We start from the raw sequence: 17,128 nt of genomic DNA, 5'->3' as shown, positions 1-17,128 counted from the left end.
TGCCTTATTATTTGCACGTGCAAGCCAAGCGCCACCACTACTATCAGTAGCACTGTCAAAGCTGTCCAAAAAAGCCTGTAAACAAGCACACACCGGCCACGAACGTTGTATTGTAAACACATCGTTCGTGGCCGGTGTGTGCTTGTTTACAGGCTTTTTTGTACAGCTTTGACAGTGATTTTCTTTGACACCTGATGCATGAAAAAAGTAGACTGGATAGTGGAAACAGTAAAATGTTACAATTTGCTATATAGGCTATATTGTGCTAACGCAACAGTTGTGACAAAACCATCAGTAGAGTTAAAAATTCGATGGAAATCCATTTAACTAGTATTTTTAATTCAGTACATGGGAATTTAACCCAAGTTATTTTATGTGCCCTACGTCATCACGCACAGCCTTTTATCCGCAATAAGTAATTTTGATAGAAACATCTCTGGTGGGAAAATGCACATATAGTTTTGTGCAGATTTTAGAATATTCGTATTAAAATCTGTCACCAATTGGATGGAAACCTAGCTACAGAGAAGCATGTTTTCGAACCTTTATCTTAACCATAGAAATGCACCGTTTTCACATATGCAGACACTGGTAGGATGCTGGAGATGAGCTTAAAAAGTAGCAGAATTGCACTTTAACATTGTTATGCCTAATAGCCTACTTGTCTTGCACTTTAAACAAGAATAAAAACCATCCCTTCAAAAAGTTACCTTTATTACATAACTTGTGTGACTCCAATCTTCCAGCTTTACTCCTGAGATATTTATTGAAAATACACAGTAAAATGGTGATTTAGGTTTATGATCTCAATGTCAGCAGTAGTTACCTTATCCAATTAACTATCACACAGTAGTGTGTAAATCCCAACTCCACTGTCAGCAAGATGTGCTCCTGCAACAAACATCAACACTAGGTGGAGACAAAAAGTTGTATTTCACAGGAGGTGCACCAGTTAAGTCTCAGGCCAGCCAGGGCATCATTCATTTCATGCTTGAGAAATCAGATGAAGGTACTTTTGACGATAATTAATCTTGATTCATATTTAAATTAAAATGAGCAGGTCTTTAGATCCATTGGGGACATGTGCACTCCTGTGGTAAACGTATTTGAGAGTAGTCAAGAGCAGCGAGCCAATTCAAGGCCTCAGACCTAACAGTTCCAGTGGCTTCATCAACATGTTCTCGAGAATGCAAAAGGACATGGTTGATTTCACCTTAAATTAATTTTTCAGTTAAACTGTGTGTCCTTTGAAAGTTGGACAAAAAGTTATTTAACTTATTTAATTTTGCTACACTGACACTTTCCCTTTTTGAGCTTCCTTTCCATAATTGCATAGCCCAATGGTTCATTTAATTAGGAATTTTGTTTAAAAAAAGGGCAGGAGGATTGTGTTGCACAGTTGTGTGGTAAATTCAGTGAGAAACTGGGGCAGTGTTTGGATACTTTCAAGATGATACAATCTCATGTCAGATCAGTGTTTTAGTATGTAGTGTAACCCCGGTTTTCACCTACACAATCGTGATGATTCAGTTATGGTTCAAGGAAAGAAACACTTAAACTACTCAAACAGTGCCCAGTGTCTTTACAACGGTTACTACCTGCTTTGAAAAACGATTTGTCATTCCCAGTTTTCCCATGTCAAAGTACAGCAGCTGATGCTTTCTAGGTAACAAAATGGCCTCATTCACAACAGATAATAAATGAACATTTGAAGACATTTCAGACAATCCTGTCCATTCAACATTTTATAATATACATTTTATAGGTGACATTTGCATCCTCACAACACAAAAGGTAGAGAAAATGAAATGGAAAAAAGCATTGTCCACATCACTGGCTGTTGGCACAGTTGACAGTTGTTTTTTTGTCCAAATGAGACCATTTTTCAGCCTCAGAGGGAAAATCTCCTTAAAAAAAAAAAAAAAAGCACACTCACCCACACAATACATGAGAAAAAGTGTCCACTGCTCTCCACCTTTGCAACACTGAGTCTGACATCTTAGCATGTGGTCCTTCTAGTCGAGTGTCATTTCGACCAGGTAAACACTGTTCCAACAGTCTCCTACTAGTTAATACACACAAGGCAAATGTCAGTGAGCATGAGACAGTACCCCCGGCTGCATCTCAAGACTCTTCAATGGCTTCCTTCCCTCTTCATTACCACAGATCTGAAAGAACATGGCAGGTTGGGGGAAAAAAAGCAATATGGTGGAAATGTATCCACTCCTTTCACCGATCAGTGATCATGAAGAAAAGGGGGTGAAGAGAGGAAGTCGTTTTAGAGTATTGAGACATGGCTCACCCAGGTCGTTGACATCACATCCAGTGGCTGAGGAGAAGAACAATCCATTTGTGATCCATCGGTCAAATCATTTTTGACTTGACGCCAGCCCCAGTACAACAGAGCAAGGTAGGAGAAAAGTTCTCATTTTGATTCTGTTAGTCTTCCTCAGACAGAAGTCAAGTCTCTCCCGCTTACAAACAGAAAATGAATACTCCACACCTATCTATAACTGATTGATTGTAGCGTCACTAGAAGTGGTGATGAAACGTAATCTCCTTGGCATACAATCCAGGCCAGCACCTCCATGTGAGTGAAAGGCGTAACAGGTCCAGTGTTCCATTAAACAGGTAATGGTAAAACGCACACACACCCATGTGAAAACTGCAGGCCTAATGAGCACAGTTGATGGGTTGGCCTGACTGTGACTTTGCCCCACTTACACAACTTCAGCATTACTACTTAGGGCCTATGCTGTTCTTTAGCCAAAGTATTTGCAGCAGAGTTTCAAGAAACATCCTTTTTCACACACAAAATGCAATAGTGCCCATGTAGCTCTGAATCACCAATGTGCCCAAGTCATAGCTTAGCTGATACATGTTGAGGACAACTAAATGTGCTCCTTTAGCTATATGTGCTAACTAACAAACAATGGCTAATGCCTCTTGGCATGTGTAAATAGTTGATTAAAATACAGAATTCCACTCATTCAACTTCACTTTCCATTTGACCACCTAACTGGCTTGCTTACTAGAATTCCAGGAGTTTGCGCCAATTCCAAGAAAGCATATCAAGCATGTATGATGAGAAGAAGCCTTTTCTGGTGTAGTTTTGTGAAGCATGGCCAATGGAAGAGGGCAACACACAGAAATGGGTGGCGATGAGAAATAAAAAAAGAGAACACACTGAATCCAGAGGAGGCTTTTGGGAGAAGCTATAGAGGACGGGCTCTATAGCTTCTCCAAACACATCAAACATATGGAAACCACATGTTTGACTCTGGTCCATTTATCCCATTGCAGCAATTACAATGAGCCCATCCTCCTATAGCTCCGCCCACCAGCCTCCTCTGACTAACTCACAAAGAGGTTGGAGGGGAAAAAGGTAGGAAACATGGGGACCAATGGTGTTGTTGGAGATTTGAAGTCTCCCCCCCCCCCTGCAAAAAACACACATTAAAACAATACCAAGCTCAAGCTGAGGAGCAGTTTGAGTGTGAGCTCTCTCCAGGGATGTAGCAGTAAAGAAATAAGGTGGGTAAACGCTGAATGAATGAATGATGCGGACGCTAACAACGCTAATTTAGCGTAATAGGCGCAGGAACACTTTTCACAACATATAGGTGCGTAGACGGTGTTAAGGTGCATTTGTCCTCCACTACATCCCCGGTTTTCTCCCAGTGAGAGTCTATGGAGGCCCTGAGGTTTGGAGGCAGGGAAAGGATGGAGAGGGAGGGCGGGAGAGGAGAATTAACTCCTTTGGTTCTGTGTTCGAGACAGCACTTCCTCCTAGTGCCCTATACATGGTCGTACTCATTAGGGAACAGCGTAGCAAACTGTTTTGCAACGGAAAACAAAAACAGGTGGTAGTCCTTCCCCGTTTTCTGCCATTTGGTTCCTAATGAACACACCCCAGCTCTGGAGAGGTCAGAGGTGAAAGGAGGTGTGGGGTGAAAGTGGGGTCAGTCAGGGCAGTTTATCTGTAGATTTGTGTGTTTGTCAAACGGACATAACGACTGAGGCTGGCTGGCTGACAACGAGGGTGAGACAAGCCAGAGACGGAAAGAGGGGCACATTGACTGAGCAAGACAGCCTGCCAGGCTAACAAAAATACCAAAATTCAGCCATCCAGACCGAGAGAAAGCCAAACAGCTTACACTTGAATATGAAAAACTACCAGGGTGTGAAGGGGCCAAGAGGTGTCTGGGTTCTGAGAATTTGGTTAGAAAATTAAAGACTTAAGCCCGGAACGTACTTAAAGTAAATGCGTCTAGTGACATGATAAAACGCAGACAGTTGAACAGAAACAACAGCAACCGTAGTACACACATTCCATTCAGTACACACATTCCATTCAGCTGCATCTTTTTTTGTGTGCTCCGTTCCCAGATGCACTGCAATACTGGGTCGTTACATGGAGCAAGCCCCTTTTCTGACTCCCCGTTCATAAATTCCATTTGGATATTAAACTGATATGAACAGATACTACACTTGATCCTCTCCAAAAAGCAGATATTATCTGCACATCTTGCAACAAAACAAACTCCTGTGGGCTCGGCTGTTTGTTTGTGTTCATCATCAACTGTCTGCTTTCTATCAATCCATCAGACCAGGGAGGCAGGCTTTGACAATGTGACCATCGAATAAGAAAACCCAAAACCACGCGGTCAAGTCAAATATCAAAAGGACAAATTAAGATATTTCCGACTGCTCTTAACTACACAAATTATATTCACGGAGATATTTTTGTTTTATTCTGCGGTCGACCACGCCTGTAATTGGAGTTCCACTAATTTGTCCAGTTATTAATTTACTATCAATGCACCAGACACATATTTTTGTTTTAGGGGATGATCCAGGCTTAACAGGATCAGGAGGGAGCTAGGATCGGATGTGGCAGGGAGTGGGGCGTCAATTTGGGGCATTCGTCATCATCAAGAGTCCTCGTTCCCAGAATCCTCCTGGTCGTCGTCATAGCAGCCAGTAGTGACCCCTCCTTCTCCTCCACTGGTCCCCCCTGCCTCTCCTCCCGACTCCATGTCGCTCTCCTCCTCATCTTCATCCTCTTCCTCCTCCTCCTCCATATCATCATCATAGAGGTCGTCGTAGAGCAGGTCTGAGCTGCTGTCTTGGGAGGGAACCCGGGTCTGGACACAGTACTCAGCCAGCGTAGTGGGAACCTTGACACCGTCGCGCTCCGCCTCTGCCACCGTGGACACCACCTGCTTCCTGTTGGGGGGGGGGGGGGGGGGGGGGAATTGGGGAGAGCGACATCGCAAAGGGTTCACTCACTGTGACTGTGTGTCAACTTTGTTGTGAAAAGGTAAATCAATGGTTGGGTTAGTGTGCATGTGTTCTTCCTACCTGATAATTTCAGCGTATTCCTTGTCCTTGCCCTTGCTGTCCCTCCACTTGCGGAACATAACGGAGGCATCCACGTTGGCCGGTGAGAATGTGTTGGGCTCGTTCAGCAGAGAGATCACACTCAACAAGATGGTCCTGTACACACACACACGTTACTAATTTGACTTTATGTCCTCTAAAACATACCCATTACCTGAATATTTCATTTACAATGGGTCCTTTACCTTAGCTTCTATGTAATGTGGCTTTAATTGATTTCCTTGAATGGTTGAGTTACTTGAACTGACTTCCTCTGTGACAGCAATGTTACCTCACCATTTCACCCATGTGACTCCATTAGCTGCTACTTCCTCTCTGGATGTTTGGTTAAACACGCACTCAGCACTCTCAACCTGCCCCGGGGGTTGAGAAAGTGTCTCGCCGACTGGCATGTGTTATCTTTTTGGCACTTTGACTGTTAGAGACTGTCTACTCCTGAGCTCTGCACTTTAAACCTTTAACACGCAATTGAGGCATTATGATGACACTCCATATTGTCTTTTGGTCTCCCCCAAAGATCTGGAAGGTTGTGATGTCAATGGCTTTTTCTGCATGTGTAGTCCTCTGTTTCAACATATAGTCTAAAAGTTGATTGTCTCTTCATTTACAAAAAATGTGTGCTCAAAATGGGTAAACATGTGAAGTGCGATAGACCGACCTAGGTCCAATACAAATGGGAAATAATTTGAAATACAGGTGTGCAATGTTTGCCCTTTTGGGACTACTCGCTTGATTCCACCGTTTCATCAAGTTATATCAAGTGCATCTTGAGTATCTGAAAGTGTTTGAGCTTTGTGGTTGAGCCAAAGTGTACTCATTAGGCAGCAAATAAAAATAGCTTATTTTTGTTTTCCGTAGCGAAACATTTTTAAACGTTTTCAATTGCATGCCATAATTAATGAACACGAGGTTTGTAGCGGGTTGAGGTACCTGACGTTCTGGGTGGGGTTCCACCTCTCTGAGGGGAGCTCCCCGCTCTGGGGGTCATCAACAGGAGGGTGGAGAATGGAGATGCACACGTCGCCGTTCTGTTAGAACACAAAAAAACAGTCAAATTCTGGATGGAGAAAACTCTTCAAACATGTTTGGATTCATATACTTTGGGAATGCATTTACCTCGTAGATGTTGGGATGCCACATCTTGGTGAGAAAACGGAAGGTCGGCGGGGAGTAGGGGTAGTCGATGGGGAACTTGATGTGAGACTGATAGAGACAACAGAAATGACCATCAGCTTCAGACATATTTAATTCCATTTATTAAAGCCAAATAACTCTGACAATTAGTCAGATACAATTCAGAGAGCATGAGAATGATCCCCTAGGTTGTCTGTCATGTTAGTGTGTATGAGCTATTGGGGGCCCAGTAGTAGGCATGATTACCAACAACGATGAGAGAAGGTGAGGTCTCTGGGATTCTGGTGCCAGGAAAATAACCTCTCACTCAACGTCAACAAAACTAAAGGAGATGATCGTGGACTTCAGGAAACAGCAGAGGGAGCACCCCCCTATCCACGTCGATGGGACTGCAGTGGAAAGCTTCCTTGGCGTACACATCACTGACAAACTGAAATGGTCCACCCACACAGAGAGTGTAGTGAAGAAGGTGCAATAGTGCCTCATCAACCTCAGGAGGCTAAAGAAATTAGGCTTAAAACCTAAAACTTTTATAGATGCATAATTGAGCATCCTGTTGGGCTGTATCACCGCCTGGTATGGCAACTGCACCGCTCACAACCACAAAGCTCTCCAGAGGGTGGTGCGGTCTGCCCAATGCATTACCGGGGCCAAACTCCTCCCCCCCTCTCCCTCCCTCCTGGACACCTACAGCACCCGATGTCACAGGAAGGCCAAAAAGATCAACCACCTGAGCCACTGCCTGTTCACCCCCCTATCATCCAGAAGGCAGGGTCAGTACAAGTGCATCAAAGCTAGGACCGAGAGACAGAAGCTATTTTTCAATCTCAAGTCCATCAGACTGCTAAACAGCCATCACAAGCACATCAGGGGCAGCTGCCTATAGACAGATTAGGAAGCACTGGCCACATTTAGAAATGGATCACCAGCCACTGTAATAATGTTCCGTATCCAGCATTACTTATCTCATATGTATAAACTGCACTCCACACTTAGTCACTTTTTAAATTGTGTTTACATATTGCATCAACCATTTAATGTGTATATAGTGTATTGTATACTACATCACTGACTGTTAAAACAGCCATCTCCAGCACATCAGAGGCTGCTGCCTAGACAGATTAGGAATCACTGGCCACTTTAATGTCTCCGTATCTTGCATTACTCATCTCATATGTGTAAACTGTACTCTATACTATTCTACAGTATCTTAGTCACTTTAACCGTTTAAATATTGCATCATCTCATATGTATATACTGTACTCTATATAAATGCCACTGTATCTTAGTCCAATGCCGCTCCGACATACATATAAATATGTATGTGTGTATAGAGTTGAAGTCGGAGGTTTACATACACCTTAACCAAATACATTTAAACTCAGTTTCACAATTCCTGACATTTAATCCTAGTAAAAATTCCATGTTTTAGGTCAGTTAGGATCACCACTTGATTTTAAGAATGTGAAATGTCAGAATAATAGTAGAGAGAATGATTTATTGCAGCTTTTATTTCTTTCATCTCATTCCCAGTGGATCAGAAGTTTACATACACTCAATTAGTATTTGGTAGCATTGCCTTTAAATTGTTTAACTTGGGTCAAACGTTTTGGGTAGCCTTCTACACGCTTCCCACAATAAGTTGGGTGAATTTTGGCCCATTCCTCCTGACAGAGCTGGTGTAACCGAGTCAGGTTTGTAGGCCTCCTTGCTCGCACACGCTTTTTCAGTTCTGCCAACAAATCTTCTATAGGATTGAGGTCAGGGCTTTGTGATGGCCACTCCAATACCTTGAATTGTGATAGTGAATTATAAGTGAAATAATCTCTCTGTAAACAATTGTTGGAAAAATGACTTGTCATGCACAAAGTAGATGTCCTAACCGACTTGCCAAAACTATAGTTTGTTAACAAGAAATTTGTGGAGTGATTGAAAAACGAGTTTTAATGACTCCAACCTGTGTACGCAAACTTCAACTAATATATATGCACATACATATACTTAATACATTTTTTACTTAGATTTACATGTTTTTTGGGGTATATGTTGTGAAACTGTTAGATATTACTTGTTAGATATTACTGCACTGTCGGAGCTAGAAGCACAAGCATTTTGCGGCACCCGCAATAACATCTGCTAAACACATGTATGTGACCAATCAAATTTGATTTGTATGGCCCCTATATTTTTTTACTAAACATAGATCACTTTTAACACTTGCAAACAATAGACTTCTTGTTATTTTGCTAACTAACCCCTTTCATCTGTGGTGTTAGCAGCTAGCTATATTAGCTACTATACTACCTAGCTGACTAGATAAACATGGTGCTAAGATCAGACAGGAGCTAATACCCAACAGTTAGCTAATGTTAGCTGGTTATCATTTTGAACATGCACACTTTTTGGCAACGAGCCATCTGACTTGCAGTGAAACGTTAGCCATTTCCTGGTGCGCTGATCTGACCAGCCCCAATCATATCCGTAAATTGACAGTTAATAGTTGGATTAGATGATTGTCGTAACAGGGAAAGTAGTGTTTTAAAATACCAAAATAAAGGTTGTCAATAGGTTTAGCTACCCAAGAATTTCCCAGCATGTTTATAGACCAATAAGCTTTAGATCAGCGAGCATGTGTGCATTCTCACTTCTCAAATTATGGGGAGATTTGAGTAATTTAGACAAAACGACAATGCACGTTCTGTCTGTTTTCCAACCCTCGCTCTCCTTGTTAGATATTATCCATATTTATGGCTTGGAAGCAAATGTTGTCGCCATTGAGCTAGTTCTCATAGTAGCAATAAACAGTAACAAGTGATATGAGCAATGGAGAGAGCTGTGAGGAGATGTGAAAGAGAGCAGAGTTACAGCCTCGCTCTAGTCAATCGTAGCAATAGGATCAAGTTACAACATGCCCATTTCTTGACAGATAGTTGAACTAGCCAACTGAGTTGTTTCTAATTTCGTCCTGGCAGCTGAGTTGTTTAGAGATGTGTCCTGACAGCTGAAATGAATAAAAACACTATCTGTGATCACAAATCATGACGTTATGTTGGACCAATTTCCATTGAATATATGTTATTTTATATTCTCAAAATAACAGCAGTGCCTATATGATGTCCTTCCATACAGGCATGACATGCTGGAGTGTTGCTTCTACGCAAATGTTGTTGATCAGTAGGCTAATAAGTCCGAAATGGAAAGCAAACAGATTGTTTGTCATGTGTAGCACCATAGACACCACTGGTCAGCCAAAACAAGCGCAGTAACTCAATGCATGCACACACTCTTAAATATTAATTCACCTGTATTGTAAGTAGGACTATGCAATCTTAATTTACAGTTTATCAAGAGATTTACCATTATATAATATTAAATTATTACCATTCTGGTATGTAGTTAGATTGTTGTTACCAAAGTTAAATGTATTGTTTGATTTTCAAAATGATTCATTAATGCATACATGGCTGTTTCTGGCAAATTTTGTCACCAAATTTTAACACTTTATTATATTGAATATCGGTCTAAAATTTCGACCCCCCCCCCAAAAAAAAATATCAAGATTGATCGTTCTCTAATTGTAAACCGGTTTTCTGGTTGAGAAGACTGTCATGTAACTAGATTAGTCACATGACATCTTTGTTCCTCAGAAAGCAATATCGCAATACTTGATAGTATTGTGGCAAGGAAACAAATCACGAAGCAGATTTAACTTCTTTTGCAAAACAGCCCTAATGTTGGAAACGAACATGTTGTCATCCAGAACCACATTTATTTTTCCAAGTGTCGGTTTTCATTTTTGGAAAAAATATTGCGACACTAGTATCATCACAGCCCTAGTAGTTATTTGGTCCGATAACCAGATAAATACATATTTTGTGGTTGCTAGAAAAACATTTACAAAACTTCCCTTTAAAACCAGTATACAACCTGACAATGACATCACTCACAAAATATGTTATAATGATCATTGCAACCAGTTTTGCCCACTTGGAAGAGTACATGCCATGGCCTGGATGTGGGCTCCCTCTCACCAGACTTTTATGCTAATGTAGTGGACTAGACACACAGAATAAGTCACTCAGGGGAAAGGAGAAGAGTCTCATCATGCCCTTCTCTTCCTCGCTCGCTCTATGCTTAGGTGCCATTTATATCCATCCACAGCTATAAATAGGAGTCTGGAGCATAACGATCAAACTGCAAGGGGGAAGGAGGCTGGCTAAGGGGGGGGTGAGTGGGAAAGAAAGGAAGAGAGAGCGAGCAAGATTGGAGGGAGAAACACCTGAAGACATACACACATACCTGCTACACCCCTAGGCAACAAAGCACCGTGTTGTACATCCCACCCTTGACCCACCCCCCTTCCTCCACAGTTGGCTCACCACATACAAACCTGCTACACCCCTACACAGTAGCCTCACCTTAAAGTAGCCTCCCTCGTACAGTGTGTTGGGGGGTCCAAAGATGGCCACCTCCCAGTTGTAAAGGTCCGACTCCTCCACCAGGCCGATGCGGAAGCCCTCCACTGGCTGCTCCTGCAGGGACTTCAGCTCCATCATCAGGGCCTTCTGGGAACTGGGCGTCGAATGGTGGGCCATGGCTATCCCACTTCTGACACCAGGGGACATTTCAGAATTCATGTATTTCCTCCTTGTAGGTTTACTATTTGACGTATAATGACAACCAAATCAACTAATAACTGGACATTGTTGGCTTACTGGCTACAATAAATACACAGGCCATACATTTATAAGGTTGGCTCCTATACAACCTCAGGAGCAATATTAAACAATAGTTTAATTAGGCTATTAAGGAAGATTTTCATGCAGTTTGAGAAAAGAGAGAGCAATGACAAGGCTGGCAAATAGCAAATTCATGTCGAATTCAAAGTAGGACAAGTTCTGTATCGTGTAGCAAAGCCTGAGGCTGACTGCAACGATTAGGCCTTTGACAACTCAAATGGATTGAAGCTAATTAAACATTAGTTACCTATATCCACGCAGTGTTTGTACTCTTGTATTGTTTTCAATGGGATATAGCAAGCTATTTAGTTTGTAACTGGTGAAGCATACAGTCAAATCATGTCAAGTTTCATATTGACAGAACTGTTATATCTTGACAAGCTGGACAGGAACACATTGAAAAAAATCTCTCCTCGCGTGGTATTTTTCTTCTTTGTGCCACTGCTGGTACTTGGCATGGGGGTAAACAACAACGTTAGAAAATTATTTGAGCCATTCTTGGGTCCAAAACTCTAGCGACGAATTGGTCTCGTTGACATTTCCCCGTGTCCCCTGGTTAGCCCCCGTTCGGACAGTCGCTCAGTCGATTAATCCGCTGGCTGTTTGTTTATCTGCACATTTCTGGCATCTCGAACTTCTCCCCACGTCAGCTCAAAACCCCACCGAGTAACTTCGTCGAAAAAAGGAACTGCCTTCTCCACAGCATTTCCTCCACCGCCACGTCGAGAGGTCTGTATTTTATCAAGCTAACTTTCGTGAAAAGGCAGACAGTGAAAGCTTTGCATTTACGAACTACACTGAATTTCATCGAATTATATTCTCACCCTATCGATGCTTCCGGCTATCATTGCGCGTGTCTCCACGACGTACTTGCGTAGCTAGATTCACGTCCAACGTGCGCGGTCTTCTCAGAATGATGTGCACTTTGTTTTTGTTTTGCAGGTTTTTAATGTATCGACAATAACATAATTTAATGTAATTAAAGCCTATAGTTTTTCCTCACGTATAATTTACAGATAGAGTTGATAGACAATGGACTTTCAATAGTGACAACAAAATATGGTGAATTGGCACCCAGATGATGGGTATAAAACCCTCAATGGTAATTAGTCTCTATACCCTAGTCTCGGAAATCACAGACCTAGGGCAATTAATGTGTGAGGAAACCCTTCTGTCTAGGGAGACAAGGACAAACCCATTTACAATTCATACCATTAAAGCAATAACAAAACAAGTTAGAGTAACTCTAGAACACGTATCAAACACAAGCCCCACGAGCCGAATCCGGCCTAAAACACATTTCAATCTGGCCAGGGCAATGATTTGAGTTGTCAATTCATTTCGGCCCGCTTCCATACTGCCTGCCATGCACTGCACTACAAGTCACAGCAAGCACTGCCAACGGGCTGTACGTCAAACCACTGTGTATTGCCACACACCTCATACCAGATACACACCTACACATGAGGAATCTTCTACAAGACCGAAAGTTTAAACGTGTTGTAGGCTAAAACATTTCCTTGCCAAGTTTCGGTTCCAACGGGTCATTGCTGTAGCCTACAGAAAATGTCATCTTGGTTGTCAAATAGTTATAAGATAAGGGATTCACACACTGGAATAAATTACTACTAAAGTACAATAGGACACACAAGCTAGTATAAATTAGACAACTGTCATTCATCAAGGCAAAGGGTGGCTACTTTGAAGAATCTAAATTATAAAATATATTTTGATTTGTTTAGCACGTACATGTTTCCATATGTGTTATTTCGTAGTTTTGATGTCTTCACTATTATTCTACAATGTAGAAAATAGTAAAAATAAAGAAAAACCCTTTAATGATTAGGTGTGTCCAAACTTTTGACTGGTACTGTATATCGCACATACTGTACATATAAAGAATTAATTATAATACATTTTATAAAACCCAAAGGACAATATGCACTATTTAATTAGATTATTTTGTAAAATGAAAGAAGATTATTTTATACTCTCTCTCACACACACGAAACACAGCTGTCTATTTAGTTTATTGCGTTGAAGGAGGTGAGGTGTCTCTCTCTCTCTCTCTCTACAGTATAAGTAAGAGTTATTCCTCTGGGAAGCCATGCAGACAAAACCCTGACTGGAACTACATCCCAGTAAGTACCCTATTTCAAAATATTCCTTATTTTAACACTTTAATTTAAAAAGAAACATGTTTTTTTAAAGAGACTTGTAAAACGTGATTGATAGAGTTTAACAGATCCCACTTTGATTGAAGTGTTACAGTACTATGAAGCTATGGGAGACTTTTCTAGGCGTGAAGATATTTCAACATGTCCAGGCGATAACACTGGAGCTTGGTTACATTGTAGAATAATAGTGAAGACATCAAATCTATGAAATAACACATATGGAATAATCTGAAATATATTTTGATTTGTTTAACTTGTGTGTTATGTGTTATTTCATAGTTTTGATGTCTTCACTATTATTATTTTTATTCTGCATCTTCCCCCTCCTTGATCAATGCATTGGAAGGAAATGAAGTCCAGTTTGGCTGATAGTACTATTAAAAGGCACAATCTGGGATATTTCCTGTTCTTCAATGGTAATTTCATTTAGCTGATGATGTAGCGGGCTTACATCAACACCCAGCAATCTCGTTAAGAGACTCAGATTGAGTTGAGATACCCCATGAATTCACTATATTGGTGTTAGAAGTGGGACTTTCACCCTGGTAAATTATGTCCCAAAGGTATGGGCACAAGGGACTTGTGAGAGTGAATTAAAGAGACATGTTAGTACAACTGTCAAGACTGTGGGTAACTGGTGAAAAGAATCAGGCGCAGGAGAGCTGAGATGCGTGGACAAGGTATTTAATTCAAGAAAAAACACCAGTATAAACACAATAATGGTGCTGGACAAAATACCGGTACCACGAAATAAACGGGCGTAATAACAAAACCCGGTAACAATATACCAGCCGTCAGATACAGCCTTACAATAAAACAAACACGCACACAAACATGGGGGAAACCAGAGGGTTAAATAATGAACATGTAATGGGGGAACTGAAACCAGGTGTGTAAAAAACAAAGACAAAACAAATGGAAAATGAAAAGTGGATCGGTGATGGCTAGAAGGCCGGTGACGTCGACCGCCGAACTCCACTCGAACAAGGAGAGAGACCGACTCCGGCGGAAGTCGTGACAACAACACCTAACCTGGACCTCTTTGTGTAACGGTTAAGCTATTGGACTAACAGTCGCAGGGACCTGGGTTTGGATTTGAGAGTAGTTCAATTTCCTCAGCCCCATCCCTTAACTTTATAACAAACCAAGTGGTGGGACTGCCGTTGGGCTGAAACACAAAGTCAAGGACTGTGGCTTTAAAGAAATTTGTAGTCAGGATCAGATGAAGATATATGAAAAAAATTGCATGCCATCCTTTTTTATTTTTGTTGTTTTTTTATCAACAACAAATAGCATATAACACAATATAGAAACATATCTTACAAAACAGTATACCAAATAACAGAGACAAAATGTATACACAGGGGTATACACATTTAAACAAAAATACAGGGTTTGCTTTGCTTTACTGTTTTTCAGACTTTGCAGCATTTTCAGATCAAATTCAAGACAAATTAAACATCTTTTGATTTCTTTTGCCTACTTGCATTTATGTATGTATGCAATATTTACCTTACATAATGAAGAGATTCATTATACACTACATGACCAAAAGTATGTGGATATCTGCTTGTCGAACATGTCCTTCCTAAATCATGGGCATTAATATGGAGTTGGTCCCCCCTTTGCTGCTATAACAGCCTCCACTCTTCTGGGAAGGCTTATAACTAGATGTTGGAACGTTGCAGCTGGGACTTGCTTCCATTCAGCCACAAGCGCATTAACGAGGTCGGGCACTGATGTTGGGAGATTAGACTTGTCTTGCAGTCAGTGTTCCAATTCATCCCAAAGGTGTTCGATGGGGTTGAGGTCAGGGCTCTGTGCAGGGCAGTAAAGTTCTTCCACGCCGACCTAGACAATCATTTCTGTATGGACCTCTCTTTGTGCACTGTGGCATTGTCATGCTGAAACAGGAAAGGGCCTTCCCCAAACTGTTGCCACAAAGTTGGAAGCACAGTATCGTCTAGAATGTCATTGTATGCTGTAGCGTTAAGATTTCCCTTCACTGGAACTAAAGGGCCTAGCCCGAACCATGAAAAACAGCCCCAGACCATTATTCTTCCTCCACCAAACTTTACAGTTGACATTATACAATTGGGCACGTAGCGTTCTCCTGGCACCCGCCAAACCTATATTCGTCCGTCAGACTGCCAGATGGTGGAGCGTGATTCATCACTCCAGAGAACGTGTTTCCACTGCTCCAGAGTCCAATGGCGGCGAGCTTTACACCACTCCAGCCGACACTTGGCATTGCACATGGTGATCTTATGCTTGTGTGTGGCTGCTCTGCCATGGAAACCCATTTCATGAAGCTCCTGACGAACAGTTCTTGTGCTGACGTTGCTTTCAGAGGCCGTTTGGAACTTGGTAGTGAGTTTTGCAATTGAGGAAAGACGATTTTTCAGCACTCTTGGGTCCCGTTCTGTGAGATTGTGTGGTCTACCACTTCACGGCTGAGCCGGTATTGCTTCTAGACATTTCCACTTCATAATAACAGCACTTACACTTGACTAGGGCAGCTCTAGCAGGGCAGAAATTTGACAAAATGACTTGTTGGAAAGGTGTCATTCTATGACAGTGTCACGTTGCAAGTCACTGAGCTCTTCAGTAAGGTCATTCTACTGACACTGTTTGTCTATGGAGATTGCATGGCAGTGTGCTCAATTTTATACACCTGTCAGCAATGGTTGTGGCTGAAATAGCCAACTCCACTAATTTGAAGCAGTACTTTTGTATATATTTTCAATTTTAGTCATTTAGCAGACACTCTTATCCATAGCAACTTACAGTAGTGAATACATTTCATACATTTTTATTCTCCGTACTGGTCCCCTGTGGGAATCGAACCCACAACCCTGGCGTTGCAAACACCATGCTCTACCAACTGAGCCACACGGGACCATATAGTGTATATCCTTTGTTCTGATCTACATCCTAATCATCAAACAAAAGTCAAACATTTTTACCATCAAGCCGAACCCTAGCACCAGTTGATCTAAAAAAGATCTTAGTACAAATACATTCAAAGAATAAATTACTTCTAATTTCATCTTCAATATTGCAGGGCAAATCTCCTACTTCCGAGTTCAGTGTTTTTTGTTTGTTATTTTTGTTATTTTATTTAACCTTTATTTAACTAGGCAAGTCAGTTAAGATCAAATTCTTATTTACAATGACAGCCTACCAAAAGGCAAAAGGCCTCCTGTGGGGACCGGTGCTGGGATTAAAAATAAAAATGAATTAAATAAAAATATAGGACAAAACACACATCATGACAAGAGAGACAACACAACAGTACATAAAGAGAGATCTAAGACAACAACGTAGCATGGCAGCAACACATGACAACACAGCATAGAAGCAACGCAACATTCAAGACCACTGGGAACTCGGGGAAAAAAAGAGTTCAGACTGGGACAAATATCGTCGTGAACAGTCATTCAAACTAGGAATTTAAAGTCGGAAACTCTGGCATCTTTCAAGAGCTCCGACTTTCCAACCTGATTATCACCGACTTCATGATTTGACCAAAATTATTATCCCCAGAGTTCCCAGTTGTCCCGAAAGCACCATATGTCGCGTTCAGAACAACTGGGAACTCAGAAAATACGAGGTCAAATCATGATGTCGGAAAGTCGAAGCTCTTGAATTAGGCCCAAGTTCCCTAGTTGGATG

At 41.5% G+C, this 17,128-nt stretch overlaps 1 protein-coding gene and 1 pseudogene across 2 annotated transcripts; both read right to left on the bottom strand.

The window, feature by feature from the left end:
* Positions 1-700: 700 nt before the first annotated feature.
* LOC115208252 (ubiquitin-conjugating enzyme E2 R2) lies at positions 701-12,149 on the bottom strand. 2 transcript variants are annotated; one of them, XM_029776158.1, is made up of 6 exons: positions 11,524-12,149; positions 10,956-11,152; positions 6,520-6,606; positions 6,334-6,431; positions 5,365-5,499; positions 701-5,229 (listed from the first exon to the last, which is right to left on the bottom strand). In XM_029776158.1, the coding sequence occupies exons 2-6, from the start codon at positions 11,130-11,132 to the stop codon at positions 4,935-4,937; spliced, it is 792 nt and encodes a 263-aa protein (XP_029632018.1). In that variant the 5' UTR covers positions 11,133-11,152; positions 11,524-12,149; the 3' UTR covers positions 701-4,934. The 2 variants fall into 2 exon arrangements, with proteins under 2 accessions (XP_029632018.1, XP_029632017.1); XM_029776157.1 differs by having other exon boundaries at positions 10,956-11,145; positions 11,524-12,148.
* On the bottom strand, positions 4,370-4,519 carry LOC115147959 (uncharacterized; annotated as a pseudogene).
* Positions 12,150-17,128: the final 4,979 nt, after the last annotated feature.

This window comes from Salmo trutta, chromosome 14 (assembly GCF_901001165.1).
Source record: "Salmo trutta chromosome 14, fSalTru1.1, whole genome shotgun sequence".
In the NCBI taxonomy this organism is placed as follows: Eukaryota; Metazoa; Chordata; class Actinopteri; order Salmoniformes; family Salmonidae; genus Salmo; species Salmo trutta.
This window is presented reverse-complemented; position numbering and strand designations above follow the sequence as displayed.